The 18730-nt window shown below is 41.6% G+C and overlaps 1 protein-coding gene across 10 annotated transcripts in view; it reads left to right on the forward strand.

Moving 5' to 3' along the window:
- The window catches only part of atp13a2 (ATPase cation transporting 13A2), a 77862-nt gene that overhangs the window by 14178 nt on the left and 44954 nt on the right, over positions 1-18730 (forward strand). For 3 of the 10 annotated variants that reach the window (XM_078238987.1, XM_078238986.1, XM_078238985.1), the window contains exons 2-3: positions 3840-3949; positions 16280-16350. In XM_078238987.1, coding sequence (XP_078095113.1) covers positions 3928-3949; positions 16280-16350 — 93 coding nt within the window. In that variant the 5' untranslated portion in view covers positions 3840-3927. Of the gene's footprint in view, positions 1-3839; positions 3950-4456; positions 4477-12705; positions 12916-16261; positions 16351-18730 lie in introns of those variants that run through there. The other 7 variants (XM_078238993.1, XM_078238989.1, XM_078238988.1 and 4 more) reach the window with 4 other exon arrangements.

Consider the following 18730-nt stretch of genomic DNA (forward strand, 5'->3'; position numbering starts at 1 on the left):
AACTTTGATTCCTTGCTGATGTATTTTCAGATTTGACTCCAGGATGCATGGGCGTGAAGGGAAGTGGGGTTTGAGGTTTCTGCCAATTCTGGTGTTTTGATTCCTTACTAATAGCATTGCCGAATGGGAGGGAGCTGGAGCTTTATGTTAGTCATGTGCAATCAGGGGCAGATCATCCTCTTAATTTTGGGGCACTTGCAATTTCCCCTCAGAGGAAGGAATTGATATTTCAGGCTTGAAATTAAGCAAAAATGCTGCTGAATTTATACAAATCAGATTCTATTTGGTTAGCGGTTTTGGAATAATGCTGGTTGTTCATCAGTGGTACAGCTGTGCGCAGACTTTCGAATAGTAACTTAAAATTCCCAGAAATCATTTCCAGCGTAATGGCTTCTAAATGGGATCTGTGGCAAGTATGACTTGGACAAGCAGCAGATAGCTCTTTAAGCAATCTGATCAAAGATCTCACTCTTGAGAAATATGAATTAGAATATTTAATTCATTGTAAAATCACGCAGAAAAAGCAAATTAAAGAGAGTGAATTAAAGATTGGAATAAAGGAAAGAGATAAGTTCATGGTTTACGTTAATATTTTAGAGGTAATATTTAGTTCTGGGAAGGTTGTTGATGTGAAGGTAAGGTAACTAAAATGCTCGGCTTTAGAGATTGCCAAAAGAAAGTGACAGTTCAGAAGGTTACCAATGTTTGCTTAATATAGTCATAGTAAAAGGTGGAGCCATAAAGCAGCATTTGGGCTTGCTTAGCTGGAGACATGATGTCTACACTGCTTGCAAAGAAGTGCAGTCTGGGAGTTTTGTTTTGGGAGTTAGAGCTAAATTAGTTTAAAAGCATTTAAGGAACCCTAAAAGGCTGTGTTGTCATGGAGATGAATGGAATCCAAAAAGGTTCTCAGGTTTCAATGTTTGTGTGTTTGCTGGATGAGGGGATTGGTTGTGGTTTGGAACTTGTGTGGTTTGAAGTTCAGTAAGAAGTTTAACAACACCAGGTTAAAGTCCAACAGGTTTATTTGGTAGCAAAAGCCACACAAGCTTTCGAGGCTCGAAAGCTTGTGTGGCTTTTGCTACCAAATAAACCTGTTGGACTTTAACCTGGTGTTGTTAAACTTCTTACTGTGTTTACCCCAGTCCAACGCCGGCATCTCCACATCATGGTTTGAAGTTCCCAGGAAAGGCCCGGAAGCTTTTAGTAGGTTCCAGGCAGTTGGGGATCAGCAAAGTCCTGGGGAACTGAGGAGGGGGTGGAAGGTCGCTGATTCTGTGCCAGGTGTCAGAGAAGTGCTGGGAGCAATTTATAGCTTTTCGCAGAGGGAAGACTGGAGTCCTAAGAAAACCAGAGGCACTGCCATCTTAGTGGTCTGCAAAATAATTCAAAATGTGCTGTTAATTGATTTGATTTATTGTCACATGTATTAACTAACAGTGAAAAGTGTTGTTTCTTGTGCGCTATACAGACAAAGCACACCGTTCATAGAGAAGAAAAGGAGAGGGTGCAGAATGTAGTGTAACAGTCATAGCTAGTTTAGAACATAGAACATAGAAAAAATACAGCACAAACAGGCCCTTCGGCCCACAAGTTGCGCCGGTCATGTCCCTACTTACTTAGGCTTATATATAGGCTTACCTATAACCCTCAATCCTGTTAAGTCCCATGTACTCATCCAGAAGTCTCTTAAGTCCCTATCGAGTTTGCCTCCACCACCACTGACGGCAGCCGATTCCACTCACCCACCACCCTCTGAGTGAAAAACTTACCCCTGACATCTCCTCTGTACCTACTCCCCAGCACCTTAAACCTGTGTCCTCTTGTAGCAGCCAATTCAGCCTTGGGGGGGAAAAAGTCTCCAAGAATCCACCCGATTTATACCTCTCAACATCTTGTACTCCTCTATCGGGTCACCTCTCATCCTTTGTCTCTCCAAGGAGAAAAGACCGAGCTCCCTCAACCTATCCTCATAAGGCATGCCAACCAATCCAGGCAACATCCTTGTAAATCTTCTCTGCACCCTTTCAATCATTTCCACATCCCTCCTGTAATGAGGCGACCAGAACTGAGCACAGTACTCCAAGTGGGGTCTGACGAGGGTCTTATAAAGCTGCATCATTATCTCCCGACTCCTAAACTCAATCCCTCGATTGATGAAGGCCAGCACACCATATGCCTTCTTAACCACCTCCGCTACCTGCGAGGCCGATTTTAGAGTCCTATGGACCCGGACACCAAGGTCCTTCTGACCCTCTACACTGCTAAGAGTCTTACCCTTGATATTATACTCCTTCATCCCGTTTGACCTGCCAAAATGGACCACTACACATTTATCTGGGTTGAAGTCCATCTGCCACTTCTCCGCCCAGTCTTGCATCCTATCCATGTCACGCTGCAGCTTCTGACATCCCTCCAACCTATCCACAACACGACCAACCTTCGTGTCGTCGGCAAACTTACCAACCCATCCCTCCACTTCCTCATCCAGGTCATTTATGAAAATGACAAACAGCAAGGGTCCCAGAACAGATCCCTGGGGCACTCCACTGGTGACCGACCTCCATTCAGAAAAAGACCCATCTACAACCACTCTCTGCCTTCTGCAGGCAAGCCAGTTCTGGATCCACAAGGCAATAGCCCCTTGGATCCCATGCCCTCTCACTTTCTCGAGAACTCTTGCATGGGGGACCTTATCGAACGCCTTGCTGAAGTCCATGTAAACCACACCTACCGCTTTTCCTTCGTCAATGTGTTTAGTCACATTTTTAAAGAACTCCACCAGGCTCGTAAGGCATGATTTGCCTTTGACAAAGCCGTGCTGACTACTCTAAATTCAAAAATTAAATTTCCATCCCAGGTTGGTTGTTTAACAGTACTTTAGATTCATCAAGCCATCAAACATTTGCTTGCTCCTGAATACATCAGCCCCAAAGTGTTCTGGCTTGTGTATTGGATAGCTAGTTTGTAATTAGTACAAATTTAACCTTTCCATGGATTTCAGTGGCAAACGTATTAGAGAAGGAGGGATGGAGTGAGGCTTGTGGAGGAGCAGGGCAAAATTGACAGCAACTTCCCATTTCCGTGTTTAACTGCGCTGTGTAGACTTTGGAAATTGTTGTCTAATATACTCCATAATAACAGCAGATGTTCACACTGTTACACTCAACCCAAAATTCAGGCTGCTATTTTTTTGCTGTCTCTCATACCTCTGTCTCCACAATGCAGTGATCACGTTCCCTGTTTTTATTTCTCGCTCTTGCATAGCATCTTGGCATTCTGGATCTCAGGATCTCTCTCTGCATGTGTTGTTCATCTCGCTGCCAACGCACACCACAGTCTTAACCTCAGCTTTAAATGCATACAGACAAATTAAGAGCTTTGACGGGAAGGGATGCAGTGTGAGTTCAAGAGACAATGTGATCCTACAGATGTCGGCGTTGGTCTTGGGGAAAATCTGATTAGAATTGGCAGGCAACCTGCAGCATGTATGTGCCCAGCAACCATAGTTTGGACACCCCATAACACTGTTCACATATTAGAATATTTATGGTATTTTACAAATTCACTGAAGCTGGGGTCAAAAGCACTCAGGCCAGCTGTTATCCTGTCTGCTTTGGTGGCACAGCTGCAAAAATAATCTAAATGCTTGAGTTTTCATGAAAGGATGAGGTAGATGGAAATTGCCAGAAACAAATGGTGAAAGTTTGCAAAGAAGGGTTCCTGTGTTAAGCATACTCTATTGCGACAAGAATAAGAATATGAATGTCTCCTAGTAACAGACCTTGAGCGTGCTACCAAAGAACCCGTCATATTATGAATGTGTTGTTTCCTAACAGAGGGAGACCGGAACTGACTCTTCGCTCCTTGTAAAATAATCAATGTGAGCCCTGCTGACAGAACATTAGTGTGGCACTCCACTACACAATGGAGACCATGGATACTATGGGTAGGAAACTTTGAACAATCTACTAATTGCTTTAGAGTTTTACTGGTAACGCAGCAGTGAATCCAGATTTGTGGTCTGGGATCTTGCCTTGTTTGGTTAATGGTATTGCATGATGTGGGGTCTGCATCACGATTGGAGTTCGTTCACAGATCAGTTGGTGGTGGGAAAGGCTGCTAACAAAATTGAGAACTACCCAGAAAAAAGTTCAGGGAGCGGTTCAGGATGTTTATTGTGACTAAGTACTTCTGGGTAATTCATGTGGCTGCTTCCTCAGAGAAGTCATGATGTGGAAATGCTGGTGTTGGACTGGGGTAAACACAGTAAGAAGTTTAGCAACACCAGGTTAAAGTCCAACAGGTTTATTTGCAAATAAATCTGTTGGACTTTAACCTGGTGTTGTTAAACTTCTTACTGTCCTTGGAGAAGAGCATACAGTGTCATATGCTGAGCATTCTGAATAAGTCTCTCACTTGTTTTTCCCCTTTTTGCAGTCTTGCCAGGATAGTTTCAAGAAGCTTGTGGTGCCTGTAAGTGTAGAAGGCTGCACTTTGTGTCATTTTGAAACTAAATAGAGCCATGGCATTGGAGTTTTTTGCACTATGCATTACAATTATCTCAAACTTGGTTTGAGTGTCTCAAATGCATCCATAGCAGAAAGAGGAGACGAGGCTGGATATGAACAGTGGTCTCTGGGTTCACCAACTTTTTTACTTTGGGAATGGAGTTGTGAAGAAGAGCTTAGTGAAGTTTAAAAAGTTACGACCCCCCCTCTAATGTAGAAATGTTAATAGAGCAAAATTGCTGGAACAAAAAATTGTCTTGATCAGTGTTGTTGGCCTTGGTAGTGCAAGTTAGATTGGGTACCATTAATGCTGAGAGAGTGCTGCATGTAGTTTCTGTAAAATTAAAACCTTGATTCCTCAGTGCTACATTACCTGGTGTGACATTGGACCATATAATAAGACATTTCCTGGCTTTCATATCTGATCAGTTCTGAGTCAGTTGATCAATGCTAGGGCGGTGAAATATAATTGTCCTTGGTGCCTCTTGTGCGAGGGAGTAGAGGGAAACTCTGCAAAGTGACATTGATTGAGAATAAGATCGGCACAGCAATTATGTCTTCCGCAATGAACAGCCTGCACTTGCTATCTAAATTCACTCATGAATGGTTACCTGGACAAGCTGATCTGTACGTTTGCAGTCCAGCGAGAGCCTGTGCTTTCAGTGGAGGAGAAGAGAGAATGGAAACGTTTTCAAATTGTGAACAAAAAAATGGAAACGCATGAGTTAAATCTGATCTGTATGGAGCTGTGGTTCAAATGAAACACTGGATCTTTGCTGGACTGAGTTCAATTACAATTCAAGGTTAATAACACTTATTAAAGCCAGTTGATGTTTTAAAAATGGCAGTGTAACATCAAATGAATCTTAATAAATCAGCTCTGCTTATATATTCAACATAAGTGTACCTCATCTAGCCTTCAGAAGTGTTTCTAAAAATGTACTCAAACTGCAGTTGAATGCCTGTTTCCATCCTCCCTTCAGTTACAGGTCCACTGTGTCCTCATGTCTGTATTTAGGAGATTGCCTCTGTTTTGTTCCACAATAAATACTGATCTCTTGCCAATAAGAACTTGTTTTTAAATCCACATTTGGCTTCATTTTGTGGCTTGAGTAACAGACTACAAGTATATAACCTTTATCATCACACCCTGTGCTACTATAAACCAATTTAAAATGAAGATCTAACTTTTTACTCATTGAAAAAAATACTGCCTCCCATTTTTTGGGGGATTTTAAAAAGAGCTTTATCCCTTTCAGGATATCACCTAGGCAGCAAATTGTCAAATGCACAACCAGCCCATCCATATTGTCCATATACACACCTTCTAGCAAATTGTCTCTCTGAAGAATTCTATGAATTAAGATTCATAAACCTCACTAATAAACCTAACAAAGCAGCTGCAGCTTATCAATGCGGTTAATTTTATACATCCTTCCCTTCCATTCCACCAATCAGCTAGAGATTTCAACATTCTCTGGCTATCTGTCCTGTTGCTGGTTTCCTGCATAAAGAATTTAACTGCTTGTTGTCTCAGTTTTAATCCATGATAATTTTCATTTCTAGTGCAGTTTCCAAAGACTGGAATAGAGGGGAGGAAAATCCATGTTTCACAACTAGTGAAGGGGCTGTATTTGGAGGAAACATTTTTAACCTTGGTACAAGGATTAAGCATCATGTCCAACGTGATTTATTTTCTAGTAGAATATTACCACATTAAATTCGTGTGCCCCCCCGCGCCACTTCTTTCTTTCTCTCTCCATTTCACAACTCCCTTTTTTGTTCTAATGTTTATTGGAAAACAATTTCTTGAGCAAATCAGCTTTTCAGAATTCACTTTAGGCTTACTTTTGCTTTGCTGTGTTGCTCACCTGTAGTTCCAACTTTTGTTATGGGCAACTGGTGGAAATCGTGCCAATGTTTGCCTTTGAACCTTGAGCAGAAGCGGAAATTCTGCAATTTAATTTATTCATGCACCCCTGCTACTGGAGAGTGACACCCCAGGCAAGTAGTTAAATAATGCGAGCACACTGTGTGAGGCCCTATTTTCTGCTCCTCTTTGCATTGGAACTAATTTGAATTGCTGGTGGGGTTGACTTAATTAGTAAAACTGTTTCCATAGGCTTCCAACTCTAGCCATTTGTTGTTGAAGTCTGTGAACATGCTGGCAAATTCACTTGCCATACCCCCTAGTTTCGCAGTGAAGCTGTCATCCTTTACAGCTCCTCTCAAACGGTGGCGAACGAGAGGAAGTGTGACTGCTCACCAGCCAACTTTTGAACTTCTGGACTTCGTCTCAAAAGTGCACAAGGGGTTGAGTTCCTCTTTCACAACCTGATGAGCTTGTTGAGAATATACAATGGGTTTGTGAAATCCTTTTAGCAATGTAAGATCCATTAGCCATGCCTTGTTTCAGCATTCTGGCAGAGGTCATCCTTTTTTTTTTCCCTTGAATTGTGCTTGGAGATAAACTGAGGCATGGCTGAGCCATTGGATGGCATTGTGGTATAGCAAATCCATGCATTTCATTCCTCCGACAGTTATTGGAACTGGAGTTGTTCAGGTCTACTGATAGATTGAAGGTGACAGCCTAATTGACTATGACCATTTTTGACTCAAAGTTGTCTTATCTTAATATATACTGCAGTGCTGGGTGATGTTCTGGATCAGGATACTTGCAAAATAAATCATGATGTATTTAATGTTATCTCCACATCTGGACTGGAGCTGTGCCTGCGACAATAGTCAGCAAGGGAGCTTAGACCAGGTCAGCTTCAGGCATATGGTAGTCTTGTCCGGACAGAGAAAGATATCAAATCCTTTTAAATAAAGTAGTTCACAATTCCAGAAATGAAAAGGACTACATTTTTATTTGTAAATTCGCAATACATCTAGTGACTAGATAACTTGCCATTATCTTCTGTGGTTTTCTGAATGCTGTGCGAAGCTGTGAGCCCTTCTATTGACATTGAAGAAATCATCAACTCCTCAAAAATAAGCAGCTGGACAATGACCATATTAACAGTGCTTTTGTCCACAGCAATGCTGTAATACACAAAACCCTGGGTATTTGCAATGAGGTGCTCTCTGAGATGCTTTCCTCATTGCTTTGCCCTCTGCCATTCTCCAATCTTGACCTTGAGCATCGCTGGTTTTAATTGCTCAGTAAGAAGTTTAACAACAGGTTAAAGTCCAACAGGTTTATTTGGTAGCAAAAGCCACACAAGCTTTCGGAGCTCTTAGCCCCTTCTTCAGGTGAGTGGGAATTCTGTTCACAAACAGAGCTTGCTCTGCCATTGATCCCTGAGTATTCTGCTGCTATGGAAATCCCTTCCCAGACCTCTGTGCCTTTAACTCTCTTGCATTCCTTCAGGCCCACTTCATTAACCAAGTTTTTGGTCATCTATCCTACCATAGTTTGGCATCAGATTTTGCATTATAACATTCCTGTGAAATGTCTTGGCATGCTATATTATGTTAATGGTTGCTGTCATTGTGTACCATCATGATGTTGATTTGGATGGACAATGCCTGCTTTGGCTTTCAACCACAATTGACAAAAACAGGACCAAAAGGTCTGGCACATTTGCAGCCATACTACAATGAAAGTTGCTTGGCTGATATCATTGCATCGCTCTGCATACTGGAAAGCAGAGGGAGTTGAGTTTTCAATTTGTTTGCATTCTGACCTCTGATTGTTACTGGGGGTAGGTGCTCCCCTCTTGGCTCCCCTCCCTGTTTCATGTTTATTCTGCATGGTGAGATGGACACTTTTTGCTTCCAAGGAAATTACAGGATAAAGAGCACCTATTTTAGCTTCCCAAGTAACTGACACCACTCTGCTGGAGATCAATAACATGAAAAAATATCATAGGTCCATATCGTAATTATGTAGACCAGCCATTGCTTTATTTTCTGTTGTGGATTCAACTTTGGATAATTTGCCATTAATTTCGGAGGGCAAATAGAGTGCTGCATTTTTTAATACAAGTTACAGCACCAATGCATTTGGGATGGCTTTGGATGGTAAATATACAAATTATTTAATAGTTCAGTTGTAAGAATCTTGATTTTATGATTTTAATATTTTGCTGCCTAATTAACTTGTGATTTGCCACACACAAGTTTTGACTATGATTTGAAACAATACAGGAGTTTGTAATTTCTCATAATGGAGCAAACGTTGGGTACACCACCATAAAATCAGTCAGCCAAGTCATAGGAACAGGAGAAGACCATTCAGCCCCTTGACCCTGTTCCACCATTCACTAAAATCGTGGCTGATCTGTGGTCTAACTCCATAAACTTGCCTTTAGCTCATATCCTTTAATATTTTTCCTTAACAAAAAATATCTGTCTCCAATATAAAATTAGCAACTGATCAAGTATTAACTACCATTTATGGAAGAAAGTTCCAAATCTTTACCATCCTTTGTATGTAGAAGTGTTTCCTAACATCTCTCCTCAACAGATTGGCCCTAATTTTTAGACTGTGGCTCCTAGTTCTGGAATCTCTTTATCTACCCTGTCTTTTTCTGTTAATATCGTGAAGACTTTGATCAGATCACCCCATACCTTTTAAATTCTAGAGAGAACAGGCCTAATTTGTATAATCTCTCCTCGTAACCTAACCCCTGATCCAGGTATAATTCTTATAAAGCGACGTTGTACTCCCTCCAATCCTTGTTAAGGTGTGGGGCTCAGATCTGGTCATAGTACTCCAAGTGGGATCTAACCAGGTTTTGTATACCTGCAGCATAACTTCTGTATCCTTGTATTCCAGTGCTCTAATATAAACGCTGGCATTTCTCTAGCTGCCTTGATTATTTTCTGCCTCTGGTCATGGCGTTTTAAAGATCTACACACCCGAATCCCCCAAGTCTCTTTGGACATCCACTGTATTTAACTTCATGCCATCTAGAAAGTACCCTGACCTTTGGATTCTTTTGGTCCAAAATGGATACCCTCACACTTGCTTACATTGAAATCCACCTGCTATAGTTTTGCCCATTCACCTAGTCTATCAATATCCCTTTGTAATTTTATGCTATCGTCTACACGGTCTACAATGCTGCCTAACTTTGTGAACGTATGACTTTCTGTGCCATTATACAAGTTGTTAAATAATGTGAATAAGTGTGACCCTAGCACAGATCCTTGTGGGACACCACTAGTCACATCCTGCCAATTGAGTACCTACCCATATTCTGACTTTCTATCACCTGCCACTCAACCAATTTTCCAGCCATGTCAATAATTTGCCCTCAATTCCATAATAACTAGGTTACTAATTAAATCTGGCTCATTACTAAATCCAAAATTGCTTGTCCCTTGGTTGCATCCAGCCCATATTGCTGGAGGAAACTGTCCTGGGCACCTTCCGGAAATTCATTACTTTTCTGACGGGAGCTTGCCTGTGTCTCCCAATCTATGTTAAAGCTAAAATCCTCCATTAATACTACTATCTCTTTGCTACACGTTTGCCTAATTTCTACATTTATACAATGTAGCACTTCAGAGCTGTCATTGTCATGGGCTGATGCTGGTTGGGTTTAATCACAGCAGTGCTGAAGTTCTGTGTCGTGTCTGTGGACACCATGTGGCCCAAGAAGCATAGAATTTATACAGCATGAAAGGAGGTTGTTTGGTCCATTATCCCTGTGCAGGCTCTTTGAAAGAGTTGCCTAATTAATCTCATTACTCCCTCTATAGCTTTGTAAATTTTCCTTTTCAAGTATGTAGCTATGTCCTAACTTGGAAAACAAGAGAAACTTTCTTGAGGGTTGAGTGTTGGGAGATAATCCAAAGGACATTTAAACTGAGAAATGCAGGAACACCAAAACAGTCCCTCTAGTGCTATAGAACCATAGAAAAGTTATGGCACAGAAAGAGGCCATTAACCCATTGTGCCTGCGCCGGCCAAAATAGAGAATAAAGAAACTAGCTGCTCATTTGAATCCCATTTTCCAGCACCTGGCCCATTGCCTTACAGGTACAGCACTTCAGGTACAGATCCAGGTATCTTTTTAAATGAGTTGAGTGTTTCAGCCTTAACCATCAACTTAGGCAGTGAATTCCAGTTGCTCACCACCCTTTGGGTGAAAAGATTCTGCCCCCACCCGCCCCAATAGCACTTCATTAGCAGTTCAGTAACCCAGCCCAGCATCTGACTGTGCCTTGAACTTCCCTAATATTTGACCCTGGTGGGGTCAAAAATTTCTTGGTGTACAGACAAACCCCAGAAAGAACCAGTGCCTTGGAAGAGGGAAGAATGAAAAGGGAGTTTTTCATATTTCCCCAGGCAAGGGCAGCTTCATTGACCGTACCAAATTGTCCTTGAAGGTGGTAGTGAGCTGCCACCTTGTGTGCAACTACAATTTTGGAGGATAGTTGCTATGGACCTGGAGTCATGTAGTGTTGGTTAGGTGGATTAGCCATGCTAAATTGCCCCTTAGTGTCAGGGGGACTAGGTAGGGTAAATGCATGGGGTTATGGGGATAGGGACTGGGTGGGATTGTGGTCATTGCAGACTTGATGGGCCGAATAGCCTCCTTCTGCACTGTAGGATTCTGTGATTCTATTTTATGATTAGTCTGGCTAATGACCATCCATGAGTTTCCTTCCCAAAAGTACATTAGTGAACCAGATGGATTTGTATGACAATCTCATAGTTTCATGGTCACTATTATAGATACTATATCTTTTTATTCTAAATTCTATGAAATTTAAATTCACCGGCTGCAGTGGTAAGATTTGAACTTGTGTCTCTGGTTCATTTGTCCATGCACCTGAATTACTAATCAATTAACATAACTGCTATTTTAATATGTACCAAAGTCAGTTAATTATTCAGAAAATGTTCATTTGTAAAGAATCCAGCCTTGTGGCACTGAAGCTTTTTGGTTTACTCCTACCCATGTTTGACTTCTGATTCTAAAGGATATTTGTAAATAATCAAAGAAAATCCTTGTGCGGCAGACATCAGCATTTCATGTTCTTACAGCCAGGCTGGAAAATCAGGAGTACACATATGGCTGTATATAAAGCCCAACTTCATCTTACTGAATAGAACTGTGCCTTGTTTATGTCTGTCTTTAGTGAATGACTGACTCCATTCAGACTGCAGGCAGACTTAAGTTACTGCTCAGTGTGAAAATCTGTGGCAAGTTGTTTGATAATATGCAGAGGAACAATTATCTGTAATTGAACTGGTGAAAGGTTACCCACACCCTGGACATTCTCTCTTCCACCTTCTTCCGTTAGGAGAAAGATACAAAAGTCTGAGGTCGCATACCAACCGATTCAAGAACAATTTCTTCACTGCTGCCATCAGATTTTTGAATGGACTTACCTTGCATTGAGTTGATCTTTCTCTACACCCTAGCTATGACTGTAACACTACATTCTGCATTCTCTTGTTTCCTTCTCAATGAACGGTATGCTTTGTCTGTATAGCACGCAAGAAACAATATTTTTTACTGTATGCTAATACACGTGACAATAATAAATCAAATCAAAGTGTAAATTTTGGGCCCAACAAAATTATTTTCTGCCTCTGTTCATGGCATTTTAAATAAGCTTGTGCTTTTTATGAATATTTGTAAGAGCTTTGATTGAGAAATTCCTATAGGGCAAGAATATTGGGCTCAGATGGAACATAGAAACATAGAAAATAGAAGTAGGAATAGGCTATTTGGCCTTTTGAGCCTGCTCCGCCATTCATTTGGATCATGGCTGATCCACTGGGTGGAGTAGAATCAGGAGAGCAGGGTGCGGTAAAGAAAGCGGTGTTTAAAGTTTGAGTGGGTCAGTTGGACCAAGTAGAGTCAGGCTGATAATATTGTTGAGAACAATAATGCATAGGATGCTTCAGTGCACTCAGAGCAAGAAACACCCTGAACAACAGAGTTCAAAGTCTATTTTATTTTGTACAGATTCTGTCCATGATCCCTCACTGCCTTATTCTGCTCATATTCCTATTGCTTCTGCATGAATTATATTCACAGGCCTCAATTTTTCAAGAAAATTCTGAGATCTCTTGACTGACCCATGTCTTTGGACATTTTTATACTTAAAGGCACTGTGTAAATGCAAGCAGTTGTTGCATGTTGAAATTGTGGTCTGGTGCTGAAAGGGTAAACCCTTAGCCATTGGGTGCGGCTCTTAATCGGAGGTGAGGCAATTCAGCAGCAGAATCTGTCGAGGTGAGGTGGTGCAAACATCTAATAGTTTACCTGTTAAATATTCTTCTCCTTTACTGTCCGTCCGAGTGGTTTTGTAGACTAAGTTTGTTCAGACCTGTATCTTGAGTAAAACAGGTGCAATCGCCTGAAGCAGTGGTGGGCTTTTCAGCAGTCCCTTGGCAACAGCTATTTGGCATATTATCCGACTTCCTTTCTGTTAGGTAAGTGTCTATGGCTACTGAAGAAACTTTTCTCACCTCTAAGGATCATTGCTTTTTCAGTTCTGCTTTCGTTCTCAACTAGAAATTATTCTCAAAAGACTCCAATGTTATGGAAGGGTGTGTAATTCAATCTTGAATAGTTGTCAGAAAATTAGGCATTTGTAGCTTATGGATACTAGAATTCCTTCCTCCCCACCCCATTTTTCTGCTTGTAAGTTGTTGATTTGGAACAGGTTAGATGCATTGGCCATGCTAAATTCTCCCTCAGTGTACCTGAACAGGCACTGGAGTGTGGCACCTAGGGGATTTTCACAGTAACTTCATTGCAGTGCTAATGTAAATCTGTTAATACTTTCAGAATTAACCAAAGCTGTGGAATGTTTGTCATTTGACATTGATATGGGCATTTTGCATTATTGGTGCTCATCAGTTAGGAGAGACAGATTTGTTTGAAGAATTGAGATTTTAAATGCAGTTCATGCAATGTATGTAGAAACAAAGATAATTTACCAGAACTAAGGGGTAAAGGATGATGTCAAAATGCAATATCTTTTCAGAAAAAGTAATATAACCCTGGAGTTTTTCTTACATTAATGTTACAGTGACAGAGTATATGGCTGCATGGAAAAGTTGTCACTATTAAAAGTTAGGGTGAGGCATTTGGTGGGCTGCAAGTTACAGACAGGATGAATGAAGAAGTCTGTGTGAGCAAGACTTGAAAACGAAGATCTCAAACACTTGATGACATTGAGTGCTGAGAAATTAAAGTCAGAATGAGCCTTATTAAGTTAAAAAAATTTGTTACTAACATCATTTATTACTAACCTGGAATTGCCTTGTGTGTTAAGAGTCAATTATGTAACAATGGCCTGGAATCACATTGACCAGGCTCAGTGCAGCAGCAGCGTTCCTTAGTTACCTACATCTTTCCTTCCCTGACCTACATCTGTGTTTAATTATAACTTGATCAAAATTCCCAGCATGCTTGATTCCCATTGCCCTCGCAGTTGATATTGCTGTTGTTGTCATCCAACATTTGGTGTTTTCATTGAGCCTGTATTTTCCCTACTTTCATGACATAACTTCAATCCATAGGGGTTAATTGTCTGTAATCTTTCCTTATAGTTCATATATTTGTGATAATTTTTACTGCTTTTCCTTGCACTCCAGGATGTGTTTTTATAATATGGTGGTCAGAGTTGGACTCCCTGCCCCATTGTAGAACTTCTGTTGAATATCCTGGCACAATAGCTCTTTTAATTGTTTCTGCATATTGAGATACTGATATGGATTTTCTAGTTCAGTTGGCCATTTTTTTTTTCAATGTTTTTATTCCATCCAGAAACCAAATTCAAATTGAATCCAATTCATGGCCCCACAAGGCATTGCACCCCTTCGCGGGCTTGATCTTTCTTAGCCAAATTGGCTTTGAAAAATTCCATAAGCGACACCTCAGTTAAACCTCAGCAGCTACCACTGGTGCAAATGTCTCCTGTTCCTTGTTGGCCTAAGTCTGGGTATTCCCTTTTGTTACAGGCTAGCATGCACTTGGACCAGATGATGCAGGGCTATGAGGAGAGAGGAGCCATGAAATTAATGTTGGTTTGCTCTAGTGAAGATGACATGATAGGCTGACATCTTCTGTACTGTAAATTACCGTGACTTTATCATCTTGCTTTTAACAATGTTTCTAATATTCCCAGGTCTGTTGCCAAGTCCCCCTCTGCTGATTCATTTCCCTGCATTGTTTATTAATATTGCTCATTTTTTTGATCCAATGTCTAATACATTTACCAGTATTGTTTCAGTTGCAACTTCTTGGCCTAGCTATATAATGTTTGTAGGTCTTCACTGCCGTAGTTACCTGCAAATTTGCCACTCATTTGGTTTACTGTGTTCGTCATTTGTTTAAATCAGAAACAATGACTTGAGCACTGAATCCTGGCATTACAATCGGTACCCTCCACACCTTAGTCTGATAGATTTCCCTACAGCCCTGGATTTCCTGTTTTAAACAGGTTCTTTTACAATCCTGGCTTTTCAATATTTAGCTTATCTAGAAGTCTTTCTTTTAATACAAAAGCAAAATGCTGAGAACACCAGAAATTTGAAATAAAAACACAAAATGCTGTGACCTGAAACATTAAATTCAGTCCACCCACCCACACACACACACACACACACACACATGCTTTTCCAGCATGTTTCTTCTTTTGGTACCTTGTCAAAACGTTCAAAGGTCAAGTAAACCTTCAACCATAGACTGACTGTCTAGACGCGTGGAAAATCTGAGCCTTAGGTAGGTGACCAGAGGTATGCCAAATCGCATTGTACCAGCATAGCTAAAGAGAGGAGAAAATTGAAAAAAAGTTTCAGCGAGAATTGCTCAATGTAACCTTAAGTGGCTGTGTAACTGAATATAAATAATGCTCACTTTGCATAGAGAGAAGTCGCACTTCCACCAACGCAGTTGGTAAATTAGAGAGCCTCAGATGTGCTACAATAAAAATAGGTCCTGTCACCCTTGAATGTGGTTTAAAATTTACTCCCTTGAATGCAGTGGGCGAAGTCCATTTAGAACCATAGAATCCCCACAGTGCAGATGGAAGCCATTCAGCCCATCGAGTCTGTGCTGACTCTGAAAGAGCATTTTATCCAGATCCATCCCCCCCATCCTGTCCCCGTAACCCTGCATATTCAACATGGCTAATCCACCTAACCTACTCATCCTTGGACACTAAGGGACAATTTAGCACAGCCAATCCACCTAATCTGCACATCTTTGGACTGTGGGAGGAATGGACTGCGGGTAAGATGCTCTTTTGGAGAGTTGGTGCAGACTTTGGTGGGCTGAATGGCCTACTTCTGCACAGTAAGGATCCTATAATTAATTTAATCATGGATTTAAAACTTGCATGTAGCCCCCAAGATGTCATGATATCTGTGTGACCAATAACAATGGAAAGGCTGTGCACCCTTGCTATGGAAGAGTCACATCCAGGCTAATTTATTTGTTCTGTGAAATTCATTCATCACCTTAATTTGCTCCAAATGTTAGTACCACAAGTGACAGATATCCAACCACCAGAACTTCACTCTACTTTAGTACCGCTCAAAGTGCACACCCCAGACACATCTTGGGTTTGCAAAGAATGAATCGAGTGTTCGTATTTCAATGAACAGAATGCAAAGATTTCACACTTAATTTTAGACTTTACTGGAATCCATCAATGTTGGTATTCGAAGAACATCTGCTTGAAAATTAACATTTTTATTGTGGGTACTGTTACAGCCATTATCTTGTAACAGCTAGGTATGCGCTGAGGTAAATGACGGACTGAAATAGTTTTCTGTTCTTTCACAGATAGCAAGCTGCTGAAGGACCAACCGTCCTGTTATGGTACAGTCCGACAAACTGGGGCCATCATCTCCATGGTAATGTATTGTGGGGCTAAAAGGAATGAAATTGAGTATATGGTGTTCAATTTTTTTTATTATTCATTCAAGGGGTGTAGACTTCACTTACTGCTCTTGAGAAGATGAGCAGCTCCCTTGAACCACTGCTGTCCATGTGATGTAGGTACACCCATACAGCTTTTAGGGAGGCACTTCCAAGAATTTGACTGAACAACAGTGAAGGAGCGGTGATATATTTCCAAGTCAGCATGGTGAGTGGCTTGGAGGAGAACTTCCAGGTGGTGGTGCTCCATGTGTCTGCTGCCCAGTCCTTCTGGATGGTAGTGGTCCTGACCTTGGAAGGTGCTGTCTAAGGGACTTGCTGAATTCCTGCTGTGCACCTTGTAGATGGCACACATGACTGCTACTGTTCTTCAGTGGTGGAGGAAGTGAATGTTTGTGGATGGGGTGCCGATCAATTTGGCTACTTTGTACTTGATGGTATCAAGCTTCTTGAATGTTGTTGGGGCTGCATTCATTTAGGCAAGGGGGGAGTATTCTATCACACTCCTGACTTGTGGATAGTCTTTGAGACGTCTAGAAGGTGAGTTACTTGCAGCAAGATTCCTCGCCTCTGATCTGCTCTTGTAACCATAGTAGTTACATGGCTAGTCCAGTTAAGTTTCTGGTCAATGGTAACCCTCAGGATGTTGATAGTGTTAGATTCAGCGATGGTAATGCCATTGAATTTCAAGGGGCAATAGTTAGATTCTCTCTCGTTGGAAATGGTCATTGCCTAGCAGTTGTGTGGCACGAATGTTACTTGTCACTTGACAGCTCAAGCCTGGATATTATTCAGGCCATACTGCATTTGGACATGGACTGCCTCACTATCCGAGGAGTCACAAATGGTGCTGAACATTGTGCAATCATCAGCAAACATCCTCATTTCTGACTTTATGATGGAACGAAGGTCACCTTTAAAGCAGCTGAAGATGTTTGGGAATAGGACACATCCCTCGAGTTTAAAGTTTATTTATTAGTGTCACAAGGAGGCTTGCATTAACACTGCAATGAAATTACTGTGAAAATCCCCTAGTCCCGACACTCTGGCGCCTGTTCGGGTACACTGAGGGAGAATTTAGCATGGCCAATGCACCTAACCAGCACGTCTTTCAGACTGTGGGAGGAAACCGGAGCACCCGGAGGAAACCCAGGTAGCTATGGGGGGAACGTGCAGACTCCGCACAGATAGTGCCGGGAATTGAACCCGGGTCCCTGGTGCTGTGAGACAGCAATGTCACTGTGCCATCATGCTACCCGTGAACCTTTGACCCCTGAGAACCTCCTGCAGTGATGTCCTGGAGCTGTGATGACTGACCTCCAATAACCACAAAAATCTTCCTTTGTGCTGGGTCTGAGTCCAACCAGTGAAGAGTTTCCTCTCTGATTCCCATTGTCTCCAGTTTTATTAGGGCTCCTTGATGCCACACTCAGCCAACTGCTGCCCAGGGCGATGATTCTCACTAACCCCTGGAATTCAGCTCGCCCTTGTTTGAACCAAGACTGTAATGAGGTCAGGAGCTGCGTGCCCCTGGCAGAACCCAAACTGAGCATCAGTAAGCAGGTTATTGCTAAGCAAATGCTGCTTGATAGCAGTGTTGATGACCCCCTTCCATCACTTTACTGATGATCGAGAGTAGACTGGTGGAGTAGTAATTGGCCAGGTTGGATTTGTCCTGCTTCTTGTGTACAGAATGTACTTGGGAAATTTTCCACATTGCTGGGTAGATGCCAGTGTTGTAGCTATACAGGAACAGCTTGGCAAGGGGTGCGGCAGGTCCTGGAGCGCAAGTCGTCAGTACTGATGCTGGAATATTGTCAAGGCCCATTGCCTTTACAGTATCTAGTGCCTTCAGCTGTTTCTTGCTATCATGTAGAGTGAATCAAATATTGGTAGCATATTTGTTTAAAAATGTTAAGGCATTTAATTATCTTTAAGACGACATGTACACTTTTTAAGATTGTCCCTCCAGCTCCTCTTAGCTTTGTTCCTGTAACAGACTCAGAATGTGGTCAGGGTTGCTCTTGAATGGCCAGCAGAAAGTTTGTGGAGGCGTCTCAGTGGAAGCTAGAGCTCATTAATTTCTGCTTCGAAAAGTGTTTATCCAGAGAATAAATAGCCCTGGTCTGACACTGGACTTGCTCCAGAATGCACACTGCTCCTTCCTGCACCTGAATTTACTGGAGCAGCTGAGGGCTGATGGGGTTGGGGAAGAATACGATCTCTAATGATGGATTTTAATGAGGCAACAATTTCAGTGATTTAATTTTGAGGTAATAAAATAGTTGAATTGGGGTAAGTGCTTTGAAAAGAAAAGTGCTCCTAGGCTTTATTTCCCTTTTAAGTAATATAACT

This window comes from Mustelus asterias, chromosome 22 (assembly GCF_964213995.1).
Source record: "Mustelus asterias chromosome 22, sMusAst1.hap1.1, whole genome shotgun sequence".
Taxonomy (NCBI): Eukaryota; Metazoa; Chordata; class Chondrichthyes; order Carcharhiniformes; family Triakidae; genus Mustelus; species Mustelus asterias.